The 23,378-nt window shown below is 41.8% G+C and overlaps 1 protein-coding gene across 1 annotated transcript in view; it reads left to right on the top strand.

Moving 5' to 3' along the window:
- RAPGEF6 (Rap guanine nucleotide exchange factor 6) overlaps positions 1 to 23,378 on the top strand; it is a 218,188-nt gene that overhangs the window by 50,707 nt on the left and 144,103 nt on the right. Inside the window, exons 5-6 of the mRNA XM_015429532.1 lie at positions 5,893 to 5,962; positions 19,737 to 19,880. Coding sequence (XP_015285018.1) covers positions 5,893 to 5,962; positions 19,737 to 19,880 — 214 coding nt within the window. The remainder of the gene's footprint in view (positions 1 to 5,892; positions 5,963 to 19,736; positions 19,881 to 23,378) is intronic.

Raw genomic sequence — 23,378 nt, 5'->3', positions numbered from 1 at the left:
TTAATATTTTCGGGACTAGAGATGTGCATTTGGCTAAACTGAGCCAGAAAAAATACCCCAAAATTCTGTATTGGTATTTTCTGGATATTTTTTCAGCCAGTTAGTGAGTAGGCCATTTACTTGGCTATCTGAAAATGGCCAACCCGAAATATCCCGAAAATATTCAGGATTTTTCAGGTCTGTCAGATAGCCTTGGTTGAAGTGCATTTAAAGGGACTGCAAGCCCTTTGAAGGCAGGAGAAAGCAAGCCCAGGATCCTTTGTGCCACTGGGAGAAATGTGCTCCATGTGGCACAGCAGCTCCTGGGGCTTACTTTTCTTGTTGCCTTGTTTAAACTAGAATGCAGGAGAAGCGAGCCCAGCCAGGATCTCCTGTGCTGCACAGAGCAATGTGCACAAACCTTCCTTCTACATCTTGGGGCTCTAGACTCGTGCAGCCTGGTTTAAATTGGAGCGTAGGAAAAAACTCGCTGCTTCAAAAAGGTGCTCAAAGGGATTGGACACCTTCTTCAAGCGGCAAATAAACTCGCCACTTGGGGAGGGTGTTTAAAGGGGCCAAATGTTTGGGTTTCTGGATTAGTAGAAAGCTGAGAGAATGTTTGTGTATTTTAGCTGCCTTTTGACAAAAATGTGGTCATGACATAACATTACTTTTCCCTGCTTATTCTCTACCTGTTCTTTCTTGGAAGTAGGTTTGTTTTGGTCAAGAACCTGTTGTGAAGTAAGAAATAAAGTTTGGGGGTTGTTTGTGTCTGTGTTTTTTAATGGTGTTCACCACCCTTACTTGAGATTCTACACTTAGCAGAATCCCATTAATGAAGCAGGTTAAAGTGCGGGAAAATGTAGGATTAGCAATCTGCCAAAACAGTTATCAGATGTATGGCCCAGTCTATTAACAAAACAAGTCAAAATGCTGTGTTTGAGTTTATTCAGGTATTCCAGTTCATATATCTTTTCAAACTGGCTAATAATTACTTCTGTTGTATATTGAAATAGTGAAGTGTATTGGAAAATGATGTGGTTTTATTAAATTATGTAGCTTCTTGATCTTATTCAACAGTGTGCAATTCTACAGGTTTTTTTTTTTAATCTTAGGTTGTATCTTTCTGGCATGAATAGGTTTGTCCTAGGACCACAAATTATAGCAGCAACAGCCGTTGCATTACAGTATTGTTACAGAAGCTGTAGCTGTAGTGAGAAGATGGATGTTATCTGTTAATAATAAACATTTTGTGAATTCTTTCTGTATGATCTACCACATATGTCAGATATAGTTGTCCTACAGTGCTTTCTTTCAGCCGTTTTTAACTATTCCTCAGGACAACTTCAGTGTTTATTTAATGGAAGCTTAGAATTAGAAATTAGAAGCATTTTTCATTTTGGGCTAGTCTGTGACAGTAAACCACCCAGTCAGTAAAAACCAAAACAGACCCCAACCCCCCCAGAAGTATACCATTCTAATTTCTGATTAGACCTTCTAGTATATCTGATCATTTATATGAGTTTGCCTCTTTGACATTGTTCCCAGGGAACTCCCAAATTGTTCTTAAATTTTCCTTGAGCTTAAAAAGTAGTTTGGAAATGGTGAGAGACCATGTTAAAAAGAAAGTTCTGCCAGAGTGTATGCATTATTATTCTCCAGTTCTTCCCTTTAAAAAGCAATTCTTCTGGAGGCTGTATCATATATATTGATTTGAATTGCCCTGCTAACATCTTTGACATTAAGTCCCTGGCAGATTCTAAGCAGCCTATACAGGATTTCTTCTGTGGAAGTTATGACAAGAAATATAACAGTCTTTGAAAATTGCTACATCAAAAGAATTGGAACATATAAGTAAAAGTGTGGGGCGCAGTCTTCTAAGTGCTGATTCTGTTTAACTTTCACTCATTTCAGTGGAGCTTGCACATAAGCACTGATTGAATTTCAGTGGTGGCTGTCATTGATCTGAAGCCTAAGCTTTTTGGAAAGTCTGAAAGTGAGAATAACTGAGTGTGGAGTTTTCAGTCTTTTAATTCTTGAGGAAACAGTAAATGCCCTTGAAGTAAATATTCTGTAAGGGACATAAAAATTCTATTCTGTTTCAGATACTAAAAGGCATCAATCCTTTCAGCAACTTAATATTGATAAATGGTTTTTAGGATGGAGAATGCACACATTTTTCAAGCACAGCAAAAGCAGCTTTTAACTTGGAAGGAGGAGGGAAAGGCAAGAAGAGAAATTTCGAGGCCTGACAAATACATCCTACTTGGTGTGTGCATATGCATGGAATAATTGTTTCATCCACATGTATACATGTGACCATTTCTCCAAAGCAGACAAAAGGTTAAAATGTAAATGAAGCAAATCACAATCACACACTGATGCAGCAGAGGGATGTGATCTTTATTGACTTGGAAAGGGCTCTATGAAGCTTAGAATGCATTGACAAAAATAGTGTAATAGTTTTCTGAAGGGAACCAGACAGTTTGCAATGATCATTTGGCTTAACTGCTTCTAGTAAGAAATGTTTGAACTCTGATATTTGATAAGAAGAAAAGCATTTTAACTATTTCTAAGATGAAATTTTATTGTTAAAGGCCTTCTACAGCTGAGTGCTGCAGAGATAAGAGCCAGCACTTTAGCTTGCATTTTTTGGAAGGCTGGTTGTAGGAGTAATAGAGGTAGAGGCTAGACCACATGATAGGCTGCAGAAGAGAAGCAAACCTGTTGATTACACCTTCTGTAAGGGTGCCACAGAGCAGACTGGGGAGGGGAAAATATCTCTCATAGAATGACAAGCAGTAGCAGACCAGATGAGATGACAGTGATCAGTGATCAGGAAACATTTGAGATCTCTCTGTCTGAGGGATCAATGAGGATCAAATTCTATGTCAAAGCATCTGCTGTCTTCTCAATACAGATGCACAAACCTTCCTTCTACAGCTGCTATTAACCTCAATAGAGAGAAAACATTCTGTTCCACGTCTTTTGAGAGAGTTTTTGGTATCAGAAATGGTGTTCCCTGAAGCACAGTGTGAAATACATTTTCATAAATATGAAAAGCACTGGCAACAATTTTTTGTGGCTCAATATAAGCTAAAAACACAAGGAAAAATCAGATAATAAAGGTTGGGAACTGAGAACCTTTGATAGAAGAGACTGCTGTTTGTCATTATATAGCAATGGTAACTAGAGTTCTAACATCTCAGGAATTTTTTTCTGGAAAAAATGAATTTTTGGGGGGGAAACTGAAATATATGCAATATTTACTGTCCTGTAAAAGCTAAACTAATTTTACTGCATTAACAACATTAAATCCATTTATAACTTAGCATATAAAACTGCAGTATTCAACATATTTATGGAATTTTAAAATGCCTTAGTTTTGTACAAGCAAGATTGCAAATATTCCCAGTACCTGAGAGAAAGCTGATGTACTCTGTGATACCTTAGCACACATACCTTAGTTTTTTCTGCCTGGTAAGAGAGAGCTAAAGTCTCAGTGAAACTTTCAGTTTTCCTTTTAAGATTTGGTGCCATTTCTTCCCCGTTTCTGATCTTTTTTCTCCCTCCAGCAAGGTAGAGCAATAAGCTCCTTTATACCCAGTCTGTGGGTAAAGGTGTCAAGTGGTTTGAGGGAAAGATGAAAAGGTTAACCATGTCAGGTCAAAAGGACAACAGAAGGCATTTAGCTGTTGAGGAGCAATGAAAGCCCTTCATATTCCTCTCATGAAGATTAGGCATCCTTCTAGGTGCAGAAATGCATCTTGGTTTTAAGAGCTGTGTATGTCCAAAGCATGCCCATCTTGCCTTTAAAAGCATTTCACTCATTCTAAAAGAGAAAATATTTCATATGGATGTTTTTCAGTACTCCTCCAAATTTCCAACTTTACTGTTAGGAAAAATGGGGGGCGGGGGAAGACCTCAGGAAAAAAAAAATCTTTTTTTTCTCCTGGGCCTTCACAAATCTAATAGTAACACAGTTGCAGTTTGAGTTGGAGAAGGGAAGGGTTTACCCGTCTGCCCCTTTCATATTTCTTTCAGTTGGACTCCAGGTTATCAAGATGCCTGGAAAAAATGGCTGGTGAAATGGGGGGAGGAGTTTGCAAATGCAAATCAGTTCATGTGGGAAGGCTTAAGTACCCTTCCCCTCCCATCCTGTATTCATTTAGGGTTGGGAAACATACATTTTGCCCATGCAATAAATAGCCTGCCCTCAGGAACCATTTTAGTTCTGTGCTCACTCCAAAACACAATTGCAGTGAACTACAGGGAACTGATAGCTGTATTGAAAAGAGAGATAATTAGTCATACACATGAGTACACGAAAGCTGCTACACTTAAGGGCTGTTTCTGTGATATATTATTAAAACGAGAATTTGACAGTTCTAATCACAATGCTCTTGCCTCCTACTGATCGTAATTCTTCTTAGTATTCAAACTTATCATCACTTTGAAAGATTTTGTGCAGTCTTAGAATAGTTTCATGACACTTCTGTTCTCTTGATGAATCACATCTGCGTATCTAGTAATTAATGCATTTAATGCATTTTGGAATTTTTAGGTACATAGATAACTTCATGTTACTGCAGCATCAAAATATGTTATTTTTTAAAAAAAATCTAAGACAAGAACTATTTGTGACCCTCACTGAGCTGATTCTAGACTCCAACTCGGAAGCCTGAGGAGCCTGAGACACGGCCTGGAGGAGAGCAGAAAACTGCAAAAAACACTGCCTGGAGGAGAGCAGAAAACTGCAAAAAAACAACAACCCTGCCGGATAGATGCTCCTGGCTGATCTGCTTCAGAACTGACCCCTGAGGAACTTGCAGTGGGAGATCCTCCAGAACTACTCTCTGTACCTCAAGGTCCTGGGGGAACTAAGTGTTAGTCCAGGACTAAGTCCGTAAGCCCGTTAGAAGTCCACTCCATCGAGCAGAATCAGTGGAGGCAGAGGAGCCTTGGGCTGATGGCGGAAACTTGCTGGATCAACTGGCTAACTAGGTGTAAGCCTGTGTTCTAGTTCCAGCTCCTTGCCTCCAGTGCCAGTTCCTTGCTTCCAGCTCCTGTTGATGCTCAAGCCTTGCTGTTCTAGCCTGAGGGCACTACCACTTGAGGAGACCTGACTAGCGTTGCTTGCAGAATACCGAAGAACTTGAAATCTCTGCAAACTAATAATAGACGTCCTGACACACAGGATACTGCAATATGTATAACAATCATAAGGTTGTTCTTGCTATATTTCCTACTACTCTGATGTTATAAATTTAAAGAATTAATTGCATATTTTAAAGTAATTAAATCTTGAAAATCCCAGACAAGTACATACCAGTAATCAAAATAATAAATCTTGAAAATTCCAGACAAGTACATACCAGTAATCAAAATATTTAAAACCATATTGTTAGGTCTGGTTTTCATGTTCTTTCCTGCATTTCCCATTCTTTGACAATGTGATGAGGTATTAGTACTTTTCCCCTTCTATAATTTGTGATGAGCTATGGGACCTGTTTAAATCAAGAGCAAGATGTTGATTCTAGCCTATTGGAAGCTATTTTGATCAATTCATGTCAACAGTATGAGGAAAAAAAGTAACCAGTTGGGTTGGGATGGGGTTAAGGATGGATTTTCCCCCTCTTTCAGTGTGTTTTGGCATTTTTGCACTCTATGATCTTATTCTCGTGCGTGTGTATGTGTATATAATAATAGCTCTTGAGACCAGCTATATTGATGTCTGAACATTTCTCCAGAATGCTGGAGGAGCACTTTATAACAGTCCCTTAAATCAGCATGTGCGATGTGATCAACTGTGTTCTGTCACATTCAGTTAACATTCCTTACTGCTGTATTTTTACTTTTCTGTTATTGTCTCTAATGTGAGCTAACATTTTCTGTTTTTTTCCCCCTCCTCAGTTTTGGCAAGCAATCTGGAGGAAAACGAGGTTGCGAGTGTATCGTACTGGAGCCTTCTGAAATGATTGTGGTAAGGATAGGCTTTTAGAAAGTCAGCTCGCTCTCATTATAAATGAGAATCTGTTGTCAATTGGCAAGATTGGACATTGTCATATTAACTCTAGCAATTGCTTCACAGAAACGTACCACACACCTGTGGTATTCCCTGATTTTTCTTGTACTTATTAAAGACTTTTCTGGTGCCAGTTAGTATACAGATATTTGGATTGGATGCTTTCAGCTATTCTGCTAATACAAGGGAGAGCAGGGTGATCTTGCACCATCTCTCCTTAGCAATGCAGCTAGCACGTCTACATGACAGTCTAGCTTAGCATGACTTTAGTCGATTCGAGTTCCACAAAACCTAGCATAGGTTTAGGTTTAGCATAGGTTTTAGGGGTCAAAAGTGGTCCCTTCTCCCTCATATGCCACCTGGTGCATGTATGCGTCAGCATCTAGGGTCCAGCCCACTGTAACAGGCTTTGAGAATTTTGTTTTTGCCTTTTATATTTTTTTGTTTTGTTCTCTGAACAGCCAGTGCCAATTAAAAGTACCTTTCTGTAAAACCTTGTTGTTGTTGTTCAGTCACACAGTCGAGTCCGACTCTTCATGTCCCCATGGACCACATCATGCCAGGCCCTCCTGTCTTCCACCGTCCTCCAGAGTTTGCTTAATTTCATGTTCGTTGCATCGATAACACTGTCTAACCACCTCATCCTTTGCTGTCCCCTTCTTCTTTGACCTTCAGTCTTTCCCAGCATCAGGGTCTTCTCCAGTGAGTGCTCCCTTCTCATTTGATGGCCAAAGTATTTGAGCTTCATTTTCAGTATCTGGCCTTCCAGGGAACAGTCAGGGTTGATTTCTTTTAGGATTGACTGATTTGATCTTCTTGCAGTCCAAGGGAATCTCAAGAGTCTTCTCCAGCACCATAATTTGAAAGCATCTATTCTTTGGCACTCGGCCTTCCTTATGGTCCAACTCTCACAGCCATACATGACTACTGGGAATACCATTGCTTTGACCATATGGACTTTTGTTGACAGGGTGATGTCTCTACTTTTTATTACGCTGTCTTGATCATGACCTTGCCAGCGTGTGAAATGAGTGCAATTGTGTGATAGTTTGAACATTCCTTGGCATTACCTTTCTTTGGGACTAGAATGTAAACTGACCTTTTCCAATCCTGTGGCCACTGTTGCATTTTCCAAATATGCTGGCATTTTGAGTGCAGCACTTTAACAGCATCCATTATTATTATTATTATTATTATTATTATTATTATTAGTTCTAACTGTTGCTTCTTGACCCTTATACAGGTTTCTCAGGGGACATGCAAGGTGTTCTGGTACTCTCATCTCTTTATGGACTTACCATAGTTTGTTGTGATCCACACAATCAAAGGCTTTAGTGTAGTCAATGAAGCAGAAGTAGATGTTTTTCTGGTACTCCCTTGCTCTCTCCTTAATCCAGCGAATGTTGGCAATTTGATCTCTAGTTCCTCTGCCTCTTCAAAACCCAGCTTGTACTTCTGGCAGTTCTCTATCCACGTACTGCTGAAGCCTAGCTTGTAGGATCTTGATCATGATCTTGCCAGCGTGTGAAATGAGTGCAATTGTGTGATAGTTTGAACATTCCTTGCCATTACCCTTCTTTAGGACTGGAATGTAAACTGACCTTTTCCAATCCTGTGGCCACTTTTGCATTTTCCAAATTTGCTGGCATATTGAGTGCAGCACTTTAACAGCATCATTTTTTAAGACTTTGAATAGCTCAGCTGGGATACCATCACCTCCACTAGCTTTGTTGTTAGTAATGCTTTCTAAGGCCCATTTGACTTCGCACTCCAGGATGTCTGGCTCGAGGTCAGTGATCACACTGTTCTGGTTGTCAAGGACACTGTGGTCCTTCTTATATAGTTCTTCTGTGTGTTCTTGCCATCTCTTCCTAATCTCTTCTGCTTCTGCTAGGTCCCTACAGTTTTTGTCCTTTATCGTGGCCAGCTTTGCACGGAACGTTCCCTTGATTTCTCCAATTTTATTGAACAGATCTCTAGTCCTTCCCATTCTGTTGTTTTCCTCTGTTACTTTGCACTGTTCATTCAGGAAAGCCTCCTAATCTCTCCTTGTTGCTTTCTGGAAATCTGCATTCAGTTGGGTAAATCTTTCCTCTGCACCTTAGCCTTTTGCTTTCCTTCTTTCCTCAGCTATTTGTAAAGCCTCATCAGGCAGCCACTTTGCTTTCTTGCATTTTCTTTTTCTTTGGGATGGTGCTGATTGCTGCCTCCTGTACAATGTTACGAACCTCTGTCTATAGTTCTTCAGGCACTCTGTCTATCAAATCTAATTCTTTAAACCTATTCTTCACCTCCACTGTATATTCATAAGGGATGTGATCTAGGTCAAACCTTATATTTTCTTTAATAAATATCAGGATTTCTAGTTGTGCTTCAGGCTTCATTCTGGCAGTTATTAAAGGGACAATATTCCAGAATTTTAATACTAATAGTTACATTTGTTAAGGGTCAGTGATAATGACTGCTTTTTTTATACTCACAGTGTTTTCTAATTTTACTATATCCTTCATGATGTTTATTATTTTCCCCACTTTGCCTGTACACTAAACAAGCCAAACTCATAAGATCATTATGCTATGAAACAATAAAGGACCTGTACCCATGCATTGCCAGGAACACTGGATTCATATTTTGCATGAACTGAAGAAATTGGTATCGTTTGTCCTGTTTTGTATAATAGCTGTTCAGGTCCTTAAAACCTTGCCCATTAAAACAAAACAACCTTGAAGAAAATTAAATTGTGAAGATACATGATTACCTTTTCCAAATATTTTAAGTATCACACGAAAATTCTACAGCTGATTCAGTGAAGGTGGGCTGGAAGTTTGAATGTGAATTGTAGAAAAACATTATACTCTAAGTACAATTTGCAAATAAAATACCTTCCTTTCCACTTGAAAAAAGCATAAATTTCAGTAAGAGGTAGGGAGGTGTCACTAAAAATCTAACTTGTTGAATGCCTTTCATTTTTTAAAATCTAAAATATGGCGTTAGCAATCCATTCAAGTATGTGTGAATAGCTTACTGTCCATGGCTGATGCTATGATGTGTTCCTGTGGCCTGTTAATTTTTTATTCTCTTTGGTGTCTTGTCAGCAAGTTCAAGACGGATCATGTAAGATGTTTTTGAAAGTATCAACTAGCTTTTTTTGCTGGCTGTATGATTAGCCCTTACATAGGAGATAGCCACCTGTACGAAAAGCAGCAATATTTAAAAGCCTTATTCTTAGAGTCAAATCTTTTTACGGAAGTTATCACATGCTAGCTTTCTGCTTTGTGTTATTTGTTTTGGTATTACATGTTTTCCTGGTACTCCATTTGAATACTTTAATTCTTGCATAACCCTTGTCTACTTTCATAGGAATAAATTTCAGGGGGGAAAAATCAGCTTGTGTTTCTTAGACTACAGCAAGACTTTTGGCTGTGTGGTTCATGAAAAGCTGTGATTGGTTTTAAAAGAAGTGGATGTGCCACAACATCTGGGTTTTTTTGATGCGCAACCAGTATTCTGGACCAAGAGGCTACTGTTAGGACAGAATACAGAGAAACAATGGTTTCCAATTGGCAAAAGCGTCAGACAAGGATGTATTTTATCTTCACATCGGTTTACTTTATATGATGTTCTAACACATCATAAAGAAAGCTGGATTAGTTTTAGATGAAGGTGGAATGAAAATTAGTGGAAGGGGTATCAACAGTTTGATTTATGCAGATGATATCATGCTACTGGCAGAAGACAGTAAAGACTTGAAACAACTACTAATACAGGTTAAAGCAGAAAGTGCCAAAGGACAATTACAGTTAAGTATCAAGATGACAAAAGTAATGACTACTGGGGAATTGACAATGAAAAATTTAAAATTATACAAGATTTTGTATTCTTTGGTTCAGTCATCAACCAAAAGGGAGACTGCAACCAAGAAATCAGAAGGAGATTGAGACTGGAAAGGGCAGCCATAAAGGAGCTTTAAAAGATTATTAAGTTTAAGGATGTGTTGCTGGAGACCAAGATCAAGGTAATTCATCTTATAGTACTTCCCATTAGTATGTATCATTGTGAAAGCTGGCCAATGAAGAAAGCTGACAGGAAGAAAGTTGATTCATTTGAAATGTGGTGTTGGAGGAGAGTTTTACGGATACCGTAGACTGCAAAAAAGACAAATAAGCGGGTTATAGATCAAATCAAGCATGACGTCTCCCTAGAAGCTAAAACAACGAAACTGAGGCTATCTTACTGGTCACATTACGAGAAGACAAGAGTCACTGGAAAGGACACTACTGCTAGGAAATGTTGAAGGCATCATGAAAAGAAGAAGACCAAACATGAGATGGATTGACTCAGTCAAGAAAGCATGGCCTTCAGTTTGCAAGACCTGAGCATGACTGTTAAAGACCTGAGCATGGCTGTTATTGGAAAGGAAGGGAACGGAGACGTAGATGGGCTCAGCCCCCTTCCAGTCTGTGTCCCATCCCGAAGGTAGTAGGTAGTGGGGCTAGGATGGATAACCCATAACCGCTCACCGACATTGGTGTTGTGTAACGCCAGGTCCATAAACAACAAAACCTTCATGACTTTGTGTCAGAGCAAGACGTAGACCTGGTGTGCATAACTGAGACTTTGGTGCGAGATGGGGAGACTGTAGCTCTCTCCCAGTTGGCTCCTCCAGGATACTCGGTCCTTCACCAATCCCAGACTAAGGGGTGTGGGGGAGGAGTGGCGTTGTTCATTCAGGAGAGTTACACCTTCGGAGTGCTCCCGCCACAGAAACTCACGGGCATAGAGTGTGCTGGCTTTGTCTGGGACCCCGGGGAGAGTTTGGCTATCTGACTGGCGTACCGACCACCCAATGCACCGGCAAGTAGCCTGCCATCCCTGCTGGAGGCCTTATCAGGCTGGGCATTTGAGCACCCTTGACTGTTAGTCTTGGGTGATTTCAACATCCATGCCGATGATGCGACCTCCACACAGGCAATAGATCTGGTGTCGTCCATGGCGGCGCTGGGACTCTCCCAATGTGTTACGGCCCCCACTCACCAAGCAGGGCACATGCTTGATCTGATCTTCGTGGCGGGGGTTACGGTGGACCGAATTATGACTACAGCCGTATTATGGTCAGACCACCATGCCTTGAAGGCCCATGTGAACATGCTACTCCAACCCTGTTTGGGCAGTGAGCATATTTTAGCTTGCCCATGGAGCCAAATGGATCCTATGCGATTCCAGATGGCCCTGCGGGATCCGATGCCCCCTGGCGGCTCGTTGGATGAGCTTGTTGAGGACTGGCAAAACTGACTCTCGGTAGCTATCGATGAGATTGCTCCTCGACACCTTCTGTGCCCCCGCCTAAGACTCGCTCCATGGTACACGCAGGAGCTGAGGGCAATGAAGCGGGAGCTTAGACGGCTAGAGAGACAGTAGTGTCGCGCTCGTGACGAAGCAGCAAGAGCATCCTGTAGGACATTTATGAGATATGGGCTCGGCCCCCTTCCAGTCTGTGTCTCATCCACAAACAACAAAACCTTTATGACTTTGTGTCAGAGCAGGACGTGGACCTGGCGTGTGTAACTGAGACCTTGGTGTGAGATGGGGAGACTGTAGCTCTCTCCCAGTTGGCTCCTCCAGGGTACCCAGCCCTTCACCAATCCCAGACTAAGGGGATTACACCTTCAGAGTTCTCCCGCCACAGAAACTCACGGGCATAGAGTGTGCTGGCTTTGTCTGGGAAACTGGGGAGAGTTTGGCTATCTGGCTGGCGTACCGACCACCCAATGCACCAGCAAGTAGCCTGCCATCCCTGCTGGAGGCCTTATCAGGCTGGGCGCTTGAGCACCCTTGACTGTTAGTCTTGGGTGATTTCAACGTCCATGCCGATGATGCGACCTCCACACAGGCAATAGATCTGCTGTCGTCCATGGCGGCGCTGGGACTCTCCCAATGTGTTACGGCCCCCACTCACCAAGCAGGGCACATGCTTGATCTGATCTTCGTGGCGGGGGTTACGGTGGACCGAATTATGACTACAGCCGTATTATGGTCAGACCACCATGCCCTGAAGGCCCATGTGAACATGCCACTCCAACCCTGTTTGGGCAGCGAGCATATTTTAGCTCGCCCACGGAGCCAAATGGATCCTATGTGATTCCAGATGGCCCTGCGGGATCCGATGCCCCCTGGCGACTCGTTGGATGAACTTGTTGAGGACTAGCAAAACTGACTCTCATTGGCCATCGATGAGATTGCTCCTCGACACCCTCTGTGCCCCCGCTTAAGACTCGCTCCATGGTACACGCAGGAGCTGAGGGCAAAGAATTGGGAGCTTAGACGGCTAGAGAGACAATGGTGTCGCACTCGTGACGAAGTGGCAAGAGCATCCTATAGGACGTTTATGAGAAGACAGTCAAGGCTGTGAAAAAGGAATTTTATTTATTTAATTTTATTTCATTTATACCCTGCCCTCCCTGCACGCGGGCTCAGGGCGGCTTACATAGGCACAAAAGTGCAATAAAAATACAACAGGTATGCAGCTACGATTGCGTCTGCGAGCTCGCGCCCAGCCCAATTATTTAGAACAATTCAGTCTCTGACTACTATGCCATAGGGCAGACCAAACGATAAGGAATTGGACATCGGCTGTGAGGCTTTTGCGAGCTATTTCGCAGATAAGATCTTATCGCTCCACCACGATCTCCTGCCGCAGTTGAGACAGTAACAGAACTTGAGGCTCCATGCGTGTCTTCTGGTCAAATTCTGGATTATTTCGATCTGCTCAGTCTAGAGGAGGTTGACAAATAGCTCTCATCAGTTTGCTCAGCCACCTGTGGTCTCGACCCATGCCCTTCATGGCTGATTAAAGCTGGTCATGATGGGTTATGAGGGGCAGTAAGGGGGATCATCAACACATCCCTTATGGAGGGACTGTTCCCTAGTGCCCTGAAGGAGGCAGTAGCATGCCCCATGTTAAAAAAGACATTGCTCGATCCGGCTGAATTAGCCAACTATCGGCCGGTATCCAACTTACCCTACTGGGGTAAACTAATCGAGAAGGCAGTGGTGAATCGGCTGCAGGGCTTTTTGGATGACACCTCCATATTAAACCCCTTCCAGTCCCGTTTCTGACCAGGCCATGGGACAGAGACAGTCCTGGTCGCCCTCTCAGATGATCTCCGGAGGCATCTGGATCGAAGCGGTGTTGATGTTGTTAGATCTGTCAGCAGCATTCGACACCGTCGACCATCAACTACTGGTCCACTGCCTCGCCGATACCAGGATTCAGGGGTTTGCCTTACAGTGTGTCTCTCCTCGTTTCTTCAGGATTGGGGACAGAGGGTGGCAGTTGGGGAGAAACTGTCCGGAAGGCATCCGCTAGTGTGCGGAGTGCCCCAAGGTGCAGTGCTCTCCCCAATGCTGTTTAACATCTATATGCGCCCCCTTGCCCAGATCGCCCGGAGACATGGGCTGGGTTTTCATCAATATGCTGATGATACCCAGCTCTATATGCTGTTGGACGGCCAGTCAGACTTTAGTCCGGGAGATCTGGACCTGGTGCTGAAAGCCGTGGCTGGTTGGCTTAGACAGAGTCGACTGAAATTGAATCCGACGAAGACGGAGGTCCTGTGCCTGAGTCCAGGGTTAGGGATCCCACTCCCGACGTTCGATGGGGCACCGTTGGTGCCAGTGCCGGAGGTTAGGAGCTTGGGAGTGCTCCTGGATACCTCCCTAATGATGGAGGCCCAGGTAGCAGCCACTGCAAAGTCGGCCTTTTACCATCTACGACTGATTAAGCAGTTGGTTCCCTTCCTTGAACGCAATGACCTAGCAACGGTGATTCACGCATTGGTCACCTCAAGATTGGATTACTGTAATGCTTTCTACATGGGGCTGCCCTTGTCCCAAATCCAGAAGCGGCAGCTGGTGCAGAATGCAGCAGTGAGGCTGTTGCTGTGTCTTCCTATGGGGCAACACATCCAGCCCACCCTAAAAACCCTGCACTGGCTGCCTGTAGCATACCGGATATGGTTCAAGGTGCTGGTTCGTACCTTTAAAGCTCTATATGACCTGCTTACCTAAAGGACTGCCTTTCCCCGCATGTACCCCAGCGAGCACTAAGATTGGGCTCCCAAAATCGCCTGGTTCTTCCGGGGCCTAAAGAGGGCAGGTTCGTTACAATGAGGGCCAAGGCCTTCTCTGTGGCAGCCCCTCACTAGTGGAACAAGCTCCCAGAAGACATCAGGGCCCTGCAGGACCTTTTACAGTTCCGCAGGGACTATAAAATGGAGCTCTTCCACCAGGCTTTTAAGTAGGGTGCCGCCTTGATCATATGGCCCTGGTCCTAGCCCTAGCCTGATTACCAACTGTGTCAACAACTGGCCCTGGCCTGACTACCAACTGTGCCAACAACTGCACCGCTATTGGTACCGACAGTACCAACGGCGCCACCAACCGAGGCTTTATAGCTGGGCATGATTCGGTGGACAGTGTTCAGTTGACAGCTGATATCGGAAGATTCGCCATCTTTTAATATAAGTTGTATGATTTTATATTGATTGACAGTTATAATGGAATTTTAATGTATTTTTTATATGTTGTTAGCTGCCCTGAGCCTGCCGAATGGCAGGGCGGGCGGGATATAAATATAAATAAATAAATAAATGATAAGACATTCTGGAGGTCATTACTTCATAGGCTTGCCATAAGTTGGAAGCATACACACATTCATTCTCTCTCTCGCACATGCAAACACATGCGCGCGCACACACACAATTTTTTTTTTTGTAGCCAGGAGTCATATACCCATAAATGCTGGCATCCTTCTATGGAAGTATATAGCTTGCTTTTTCTTCAGAAACCCCGTTGTGTACAATGGGAAAATAAGAGGCCTTCTTATACTGAGCCTGCATTTATTTAGCCTCCCCCACCCACATGTTAGAAGGCATGTTTGCTTTCTTCTAATAATCTGGATTTTTTTCTTTAAGAAAATTCTTGGCTTCCATTATTGGTCTGTGCTACCATCCTATTTCCTGGCTGTTGCTTTAAGTTTTGGGGAAAAAATCAGAATGGAAAAAAAGCAGGGAGCTTGAGGTCACAGCGATGCACCCTTTGCTTATTCATTTTTATTTATTTATTAAAAACATTTCTATGCAGCCTTTCCACCCAAAGAGTGTTCCCAAGGCAGCAAACATTAAATTGTTTCAATGTTAAAGCAATATTTAAAATATGTAAAATAATTTAATAAAAATATAAAGTTATGTAACACCAAAACCAGTAGTTGTTGGGCGTATGAAAAACCAAACAAAAACGTTTTCTGCTACTGGTGGAAGACAACAATAGAGGATAGACTTGGCCATAGACACTAAGTCTCTGGAAAACCTCACAGGGAGAAAATCCTCTCCTTTATTTGAAAACTGAAAACAAAAAGCAAAGCTGAGAGCAGATCCATCCTCCAGTTGACAGCCATTTTGTGATGGCTTCACCCCAGTGGACAACACTTTGGTAGACATTTTACAGTGGTGTCCACCACCTTTTCTCAAATTCCAATTTTTTTGTGGGCTCCACAAGTTTGGGGATCTATAGCATAGTATGTTTTGCTACATTGGTGTCTGCTAAGGTAGGATGAAAGTGTCACCACTCAGTGCAGTCCGATTCAGATTTACTTAAGTCCATTGATTTCAATGGGAGTAGACTAGAGTAATACTACGGAAGATTTCACTAAAAGCCTGCTGTGCTCTTAGAAAAGAGAGGGAACCACTTCTGTAGCTGGAGCTGCTATCCTACAAGTAAGCATAGAAAGGGTTCCTAAGTACAGTAATAGTACAGAATGCAAGACAAATGGACCACTGAAATATTTTTGTATTGGAGTTTTGCAGCTGATTATATTTTCAGTTCCATAATAGTGGAAATATCTGAAGGAAGCAGGTGGGCGTAGTTACTGTAATTCTCACGAACAGTTCATTGTGTTTGCTTTTCTGGTAACAAACATTCTTAACCTTTTACTTGCATAATGTACAGCCAGCTGGTCAGTACTGGGCATTTTTAAAAGCTAAACTTCCTTCTGCTAGAAAGCAGCTTGGTCCACAATTTTATGAAAATAGTAATGCATTTTTGTAAGTTAACCAAATAACTGCTTAATCTTAAACATCTTTGATTCTCATTGAATTAGATGTTTTATATAATTTTGCAGTAGTTTTTCAAGTATTTGTGGCAAACACTGATAGTATTGGTTAAGCATATAGTTGTTAAATGTGGACCTAGAAAATCTGGCGTGCTGTTGGGAGGTTTTCTTTTCTGTCTCTCTAGCTATCTGTAAAGCAGTTAAGAAGCATAGGCTGCCAAACTAAGGCCACGGTCACACGAGAGGTTTTGGGCCAGGAGAGGGACGGATTGGGGGCGGAGCAAACTGGCGCGATCCCATTGCAACATCTGGGAAGCGTTGCGCACCCGTCCCCAATCCGGCCCTTCCGCCCAAAACGCCACGGCAAAAATAAACCACCTACCGAGGTGGTTCTTCCGGCAAGTCCACATCAAGGCTGGCCGTGGGATCGCCGGTGCGTCCTTCCGCCGGTGCATCCCCGGCTCCTGGCCGAACTGCGCATGCTTTTTTCTGCCGTGTGGCAGGGACCTAAGAGCACTTTTCTGGAAGTAATCCATACTGAGTAAAATGAGACTTCTGAGTCGAGCTGCTTAGAATTGGTCCCATAAGCGGCTTACTTCAGAGGCATGTGTTGAAGACCTATAGAATTCAAACTGTAAAACAGTCTATATGTTAAAAGTGCTAAAATGAAATTATAACAAAGAACAAATGATTATATTTGAATAATATCTATATTGGCTAACTGGAGTCTAGACAATGGTTTTATAAGATTCTGCATGTTAGAACCTTTGCTTTAGTTTTCTTTTTAGACAGAAGTACCAACATTCTTCATTGAACTGTAATCATAGAAAAGGTTCCTAAGCACAGTAATAATACAGAATTCAAGACAAATAGGCCAGTGACATATGTTTGTATTGGAGTTTTGCAGCTGATTATATTTTGAGTTCCATAATAGTGGCAATATCTGAAGGAAGCTGGTGGGCGTAGTTATTGTAATTCTCATTAACTGTTCATTGTGTTTTCTTTTATAGTAACAAACATTGTAGAAATTGCTCTTAAAACTGTACTTGACAACACCGAGCCAAAAGTTTGGTTCCCACCTAGCTTTCTCGAGTGATTTTTGCTGATTGCCTTTGAGAGATCTTTAACCCTAAACTATTCTAGTCCTGACCTGGATAGCCCAGGCTATCTCAGAAGCTAAGCAGGGTTGGCCCTTCCTAATATTTGGATGGGAGACCATCAAGGAATACCAGGGTCATGATGTGGAGGCAGGCAATGGATAACTACCTCTGAATGTCTCTTGCCTTGAAAACCCTGTGGGATCGCCAACTCATCAGCTATGATTTGATGGCACTTTTCACTGCCCCCACCAAGTGATTCTAAGATAATAACTCTTGACAAAACTTGCTGTTTGTAATCCCCTTCTGCTTCCTTTTGAACTCTAAACTCTTAAGCACAGCCCTCTTGCATCCTGTGATGACAACAGTTGAGAGCTTGGTCATATAGCACCACATGAAGCAGGCTAGGCTGAAGAAAAGCAGTTATACTGGTACACTGAATTTAGGGACGCTATGTAGGTACATAGATGAGATGGACTGACTGAATCAAGGAAGCTCCGACCCTCAATTTGCAAGACCTGCGTAATGCTGTTAATGATAGGGCATTTTGGAGGTCATGAATTCATAGGGTTGCCAGAGGTTGGAAGCGACTTGATTTTACTTAATGCACACACAGAGATACCCCATTTCCACAGCAACTCAGCAGCAGTATAGGAATCACTCCAGTTGGTAGTGATTTGCATGAGACTGTCATAATCTTGTATTTCATATGGAAAGAACTTATGGCAAAATAGTTCCCTTTAATAATACACAAATATATGTACATTTCCATCCTGCTCCTTACATAACCGTTGTAACGTCGTTCAGGCATAGCCCAGCCAAAGTTTAACAATGTTAATTCCCTTTTATTTCAATGGAAAACAGTTGCGATTTTGTTTTACTTGACCTGTGAAATCAATAGGATGTGAAAAAAGTTACTCTAATCTGGACCGCTCCTTGTGGTTGGCCTAAAACAGTAAAATGTTTTGTCGTCTGACACTTATGGGGAATAGGGGCTGTTGTTTAATTAAACATGCTGAATATTCAGTCTTACTGCTCTGTCCTGTTACCAAACCCCATCCTGTTGGGAATGCCTTGGTGTCAGCTTCCATGCTTGGTAGGACTCTTCCCACTTTGACAGAGACAAGAAGCCATCCGGTGTAGCAGGCAAGCAAGCAGGCCAGCTACCTAAGAGTACTTTGGGAGAACTGGCTTTCAACAGCTCGAGGCGGTCTGAGGGGGAAGGAGGGACCCAAGGATGACATCAGTTGTCAGTGCTGGCTGTGAGAAGCCCAGCAATGGCCAGAGGCATTGAGGTGGCTACTGGAGTGGGGGGAGTGGTGTGTGCTGATGCCTTAAGATGCATGGATATGGTGGCTGAGGGGGGTAGCTTCCCTCCTGGGCAATGCTGATTAATTGAGCATTCTGGATAACCAAGCGCTGGGTGACAAAACTTTTGCTATAATAGTTTTAATACTAATTGCTGTGTTGACTGCAAAACAAACAAACAAACAAAAAAACCCTGCAGGCAAAATTAATAGAAAGGAAAACTTTATATTGGCTATTCACTGACAGCATAGGCTAGTGAGATCTTTTGCTTGAGGATGGATATAACAGTAACTCTGTTAGCTGATCTGCCTCTCTTCTTACACTGCTAAAGAAATAAAGTGTCGTTCTTAGAGCAAACCTTTGCTTGTGTGTAACATGCAGTTAATTAGTACATAGAAAATGTGATGCTTCTTTTCTTGGTGGTTTGTATATATGAGTCTGTCTGTGCTGTTTCCTGCCGAGATTTCAAAAGGAAATGGGGAGACAGGACTCTATTTTTATAGTGTAAATGGACATGAGAGGGTAATACGTTTCTTCCTCAACTCACCCTTCCAAAAATATAATCTTTCAAACTTGGGTACAGCTAAGGTTTTAGCAATTTGGTTGCGACTGGAACCTTTTCCTTTTAAATTTTATGTTACAAAATACTAGTATTACCCACGAGCTCAAGATGAATGACATCAACCTGATAAATCAGGGTATGAGATGTGGTTAAGAAATATTGTTAGTCTTAACATCTACTAGTACCCTTTTAAATGGAGTTTGTCTGATATGTCATGCTTATATTTTAGCAAAACAACACAGAAGTTGCAGGCTTTGAAAATATAGTGTTTTGTAACTGAGATAAATACAAATATCAATATATACCTTTCAAGCTCTCTCTGCCTTGTGACGGTGTACTGATTTTATTTTTTATACAGAGTGTAAGTTGAATGAATACGTTTTATTGCTAGTTAGGTGGCCTCACTCAGGTTGTTTTTCTTTTCTTTCTTAAACACTGTTTCCAGGAAGGAAATTGTGGCCTCCCAACTCATTGTAATAATAGAACTGAAGATGTATAGCTCAATTTAAGAAACTTGCATAGACGTCTTCTAACGAAGTCCCACAGACATTTCTAAGTTATGTTGAGCCTGTCCTCATGAACCTAGTAAGATTACATAGGCTTTCGATGATATGGAAGAATTGGATGTATAACCAGGACTCTGACCATGTATTCCAGGTGGAGAACTCAAAAGAAAATGAAGACAACATCCTGCAAAGGGAAGGGCCCCGCCGACAATCTCGGCGGAGATTTAGGAAAATTAACCTGAAAGGAGAACGCCAGACCATCACAGACAATGTGGATGTTAGCAGCTACCTGTCAGTAAGTGTGCTTCCCATAAGCTGATCTGTTTGCCATACCTTTTGCTGCTTTGTATGTGTGTGCGTTGGATGAAATGAAGAGATGAACAAAAACAGGGTTGCATTTAACCCCAGTGGAGTTTTAAGCTAGAAGAAAATATCTCCATGGCAGGCCTGCTCATGTGCTGTCCCAATGTGTGCCTGTAAAGAAGACCAAAGATGAACTTCCAAATTTGAGTTTGTAAGACTTGAAGTTGTAGATGGCTGTTTAGGGCATGGCAACTTAAGGCAACTGTAATTTATGAAGAATTATGCTAATGTACTTCAAGGAGCATGGATCAGTGGAGGCTTGTCCTGTCTAGAGCACTTTGAGACCATTTTTAGCTAGGGTGAGACTTTTTAAAATCAGATTATTTTTAGATAATTTATGCATTTTATAGGCCACTTCAGGTACCTGCTTGAGCCAGCTCTTGTAAGATAAAAACTGTTACAATCAACGTTATTAAATCAGTAAAAATATAAAAACTATGTAATGTTAGAAAACAAAAAAGCACAGAATAAAATAGAGTAAAACAAAAACATAAATATTTTAAGCAGCCAATTACAGCATTAAAACTTCAGGAACAATATATATAAAATAATAAAGCAGCTTTGTGAGAAACTCAGCAAGGTAGAAATTTTGTTCAGTAGTTAACAAATAGTGGTTCACAGCAAAGAGAAAAATATCATTTACAAAATGCTTGGACATTCAAAGCTGCCATCAAAACTGCAAAAGATTAATTGCCAAATAGATGGATGTGGGGAGGATGTTTCATATGTGGGATATCACAGCTGGGATTTCAACCATTTTCTGATGGGTTTTATGGAAGTCTAGCTAACAGAAAGAAAGCAGATGATCAGGATGATGAGCTGCCTGTTCAGCTGCAAGTAACCCTACTATTTTTAGATTTATAGGTCTGTACATTTCAAAACACTAGGACAGATCAGAAAATAGTGTAATTTAATTTTATGTTTCCCTGCCTTATCTTGGAACACTGAAAGGCTGCCCAAATAGGAAGTTGTTTGGAACACAAGCAGGTTGTGAGAACTAGGGGTGTGCATTCGGTATATACCAAGCTGAATGAATAGCCAAATAATATCTTATCGGTATTATTTGGGTATTTATTCAGCCGAATTAGATTCTCCAGTCTAATTTGGCTACCGATATAGCTGGCCCGAATAAAGGCTGATATCATTTGGCTTTTATTTGGGCCAGCTGTATCTCCCAGTTGCGCTGTAGTGGCAACTTGGAAAAGGCATTCCCTATTGAACTTTTTAGAATGCCTCCCCTCCCCTGAGTTGTGCCACAGCAGTGGCACACTTCCAGGAGTGAAGGGAAGGCAATTTGCTTGGATGTGTACTGCTGAGGCGGTGCGACTCTGGAGAGTGAAGGGGGGGATTTTTAAACGCTTCCCCTTCCCTCTCTGAGTCACACCGCAGAGGCTGCATGCCTCCAGGAGTGAAGGGAAGGCAATTAGTATTCACGCAATTAGTAGTACTTGGATGAGGTTATGCAAGCTTCTGGGCAACCACTTATACATTACCCTTTCCCAGAAAGAGATTTTTGAAGACAGGGCAGTAGTAGGCCTTAAATCCATAGCTAAATTGCGGGTGGGGATTCTAATGCTTCAAATAATTTGCGGCCAGTAGCCCACTATTCCCATTTGGCTTTCATTAGCCAGGATGGATATGGGTCCAACTCACATGTATTGTCTTCATATGTACAACACCTGGAATAGGTATGTTGCTGCATTTGCAGACTTGGTCATGGAGAAAATATTAATTGCTGCTACCCAGTATAACACATTTTATAGATCTGATTTATGTTGCAGTCTTTCAGTGTTGATACAAGTCTATACACATCCATGACTTATCCCTTCATGCATTTTTTACAAAGCGAATAGGGTTTTAGTTTCAAAGTCTGTGAATTTTTAAAATATTGTATTGTTTGTCTTTGCTGCATTGATTATTGTTTGGTGTAGTGGTTAAGTGCATGGACTCTAATCTGGGAGAACCAGGTTTGATTCCCCACTCCTCTATTTGCAGCTTCTGGATGACCTTGGGTAAGCCATAGTTCTGTCAGAGCTGTTCTCTCAAGGACAGTTCTTCAAAGACCTCTCTCAGCCCCACCTACCTCACAGGGTGTCTGTTGTGAGGAGGGGAAGGGAAAGGAGTTTGTAAGCCGCTCTGAGACTCCGAGTGAAGGGCGGGATATAAATCCAATCCTCTTCTATACATTATACTGGTTTGTTGCATTGTTTTCTAGTTATGGAGTCTGTTTTGAATCTCAATAGCCAATAAATTAAGTAAAGAAATTAGAATGTAATCAAAGGAAACATGTGCTAGAAAAGTAGCAGGAAAGTTGCTTGGGATCTCTTGCATCTTTTGTTTTAGCGAATTGACTGTTCACCAAGGCCTTCAAAAGGATAGCTGTCAAAGCTGGTGCAAACTTTTCCCACAGATTCCTGGAAACTTCATTAGTAACATGGTTTTATACCTTAAGGAATTTCCTTTTTCTGGTTTTATTATTATTGAATATGTTAGGTCAACACTTTAATCAAGCAGCATGTATTTTATATTTTTATCCTGCCTTTAGGTTATTTTGTTACAATTAAACATAAGGCTTTGATTAAACTTACACTCTGGACTGTGGTCTCTAGAAGCCTATAGTTTGAAGTTAATGGTGAAATGATTACAATAAGCAATTTCAGTTACCGCTTAATGAATTGCTGTACAAAATGTGTTGCTTCTTTGGTAGTGCTGAAGTAATCTAGTATTTCAAAATGTAATTCATAAAACAGATGAGCATAATGAATAATACTGAGTAATAATGAAAGAAGAATGAAGAATAATAATACAAAATATTATAATTTAACAATAAAAGTATATAAAATATTTCTGTATCAAGAAAAACCAGAAATATATATATTTTATGTTAAATTTGTGGTGATTAGCTCTTAATGTTGTGCCTAAGTGGTGGGATTTAAGACTATGGAATCTTAATATTTGTTGGGGATTGTATTACAATCCTTACATTACTTTCAAGGAGCATTGTGAAAGTTGAAGAATCCTTTTAGAAATTCACCATACAAGTAGAAACTTCCGGTTTAAGCGCTTCGCCGCTTGGACGCGTCCTGTCTTGTTCTGATGGAGACACGCCAAGACCTGGCTGACTGGAGGGGTCCGAGTTCATCGCGGACCTCCCTGGAGTCTCTGTAGGAGACCCCCAGCCTGGGGAGCTGAGGAGAGCCTCTTCCAAGGCAACGGCCAAGGAATTGAGGATCACCTTCTTCCCTGAAAGGTACCATTGCCGTGGAGCCAGTATGGCATCCAGAGACAACTGCCGGAGCAAGCGATCATGATCAAACTTTTTAAATGCTTCCAAAAGATCTCCAAGGCTCCAAACTGTGAGTTAAGCAAAGCTCAGGTGAAAAAAGCGAACTGAACCTTGGTAGTAATTGGAAGCGCCTAAGTTTGAAGC

Source organism: Gekko japonicus, unplaced genomic scaffold (genome assembly GCF_001447785.1).
Source record: "Gekko japonicus isolate JY-2015 unplaced genomic scaffold, Gekko_japonicus_V1.1 scaffold304, whole genome shotgun sequence".
NCBI classification, from domain to species: domain Eukaryota; kingdom Metazoa; phylum Chordata; class Lepidosauria; order Squamata; family Gekkonidae; genus Gekko; species Gekko japonicus.
Note: the sequence above shows the minus strand (reverse complement) of the source record. Positions and strands in the feature narration are given on the sequence as shown.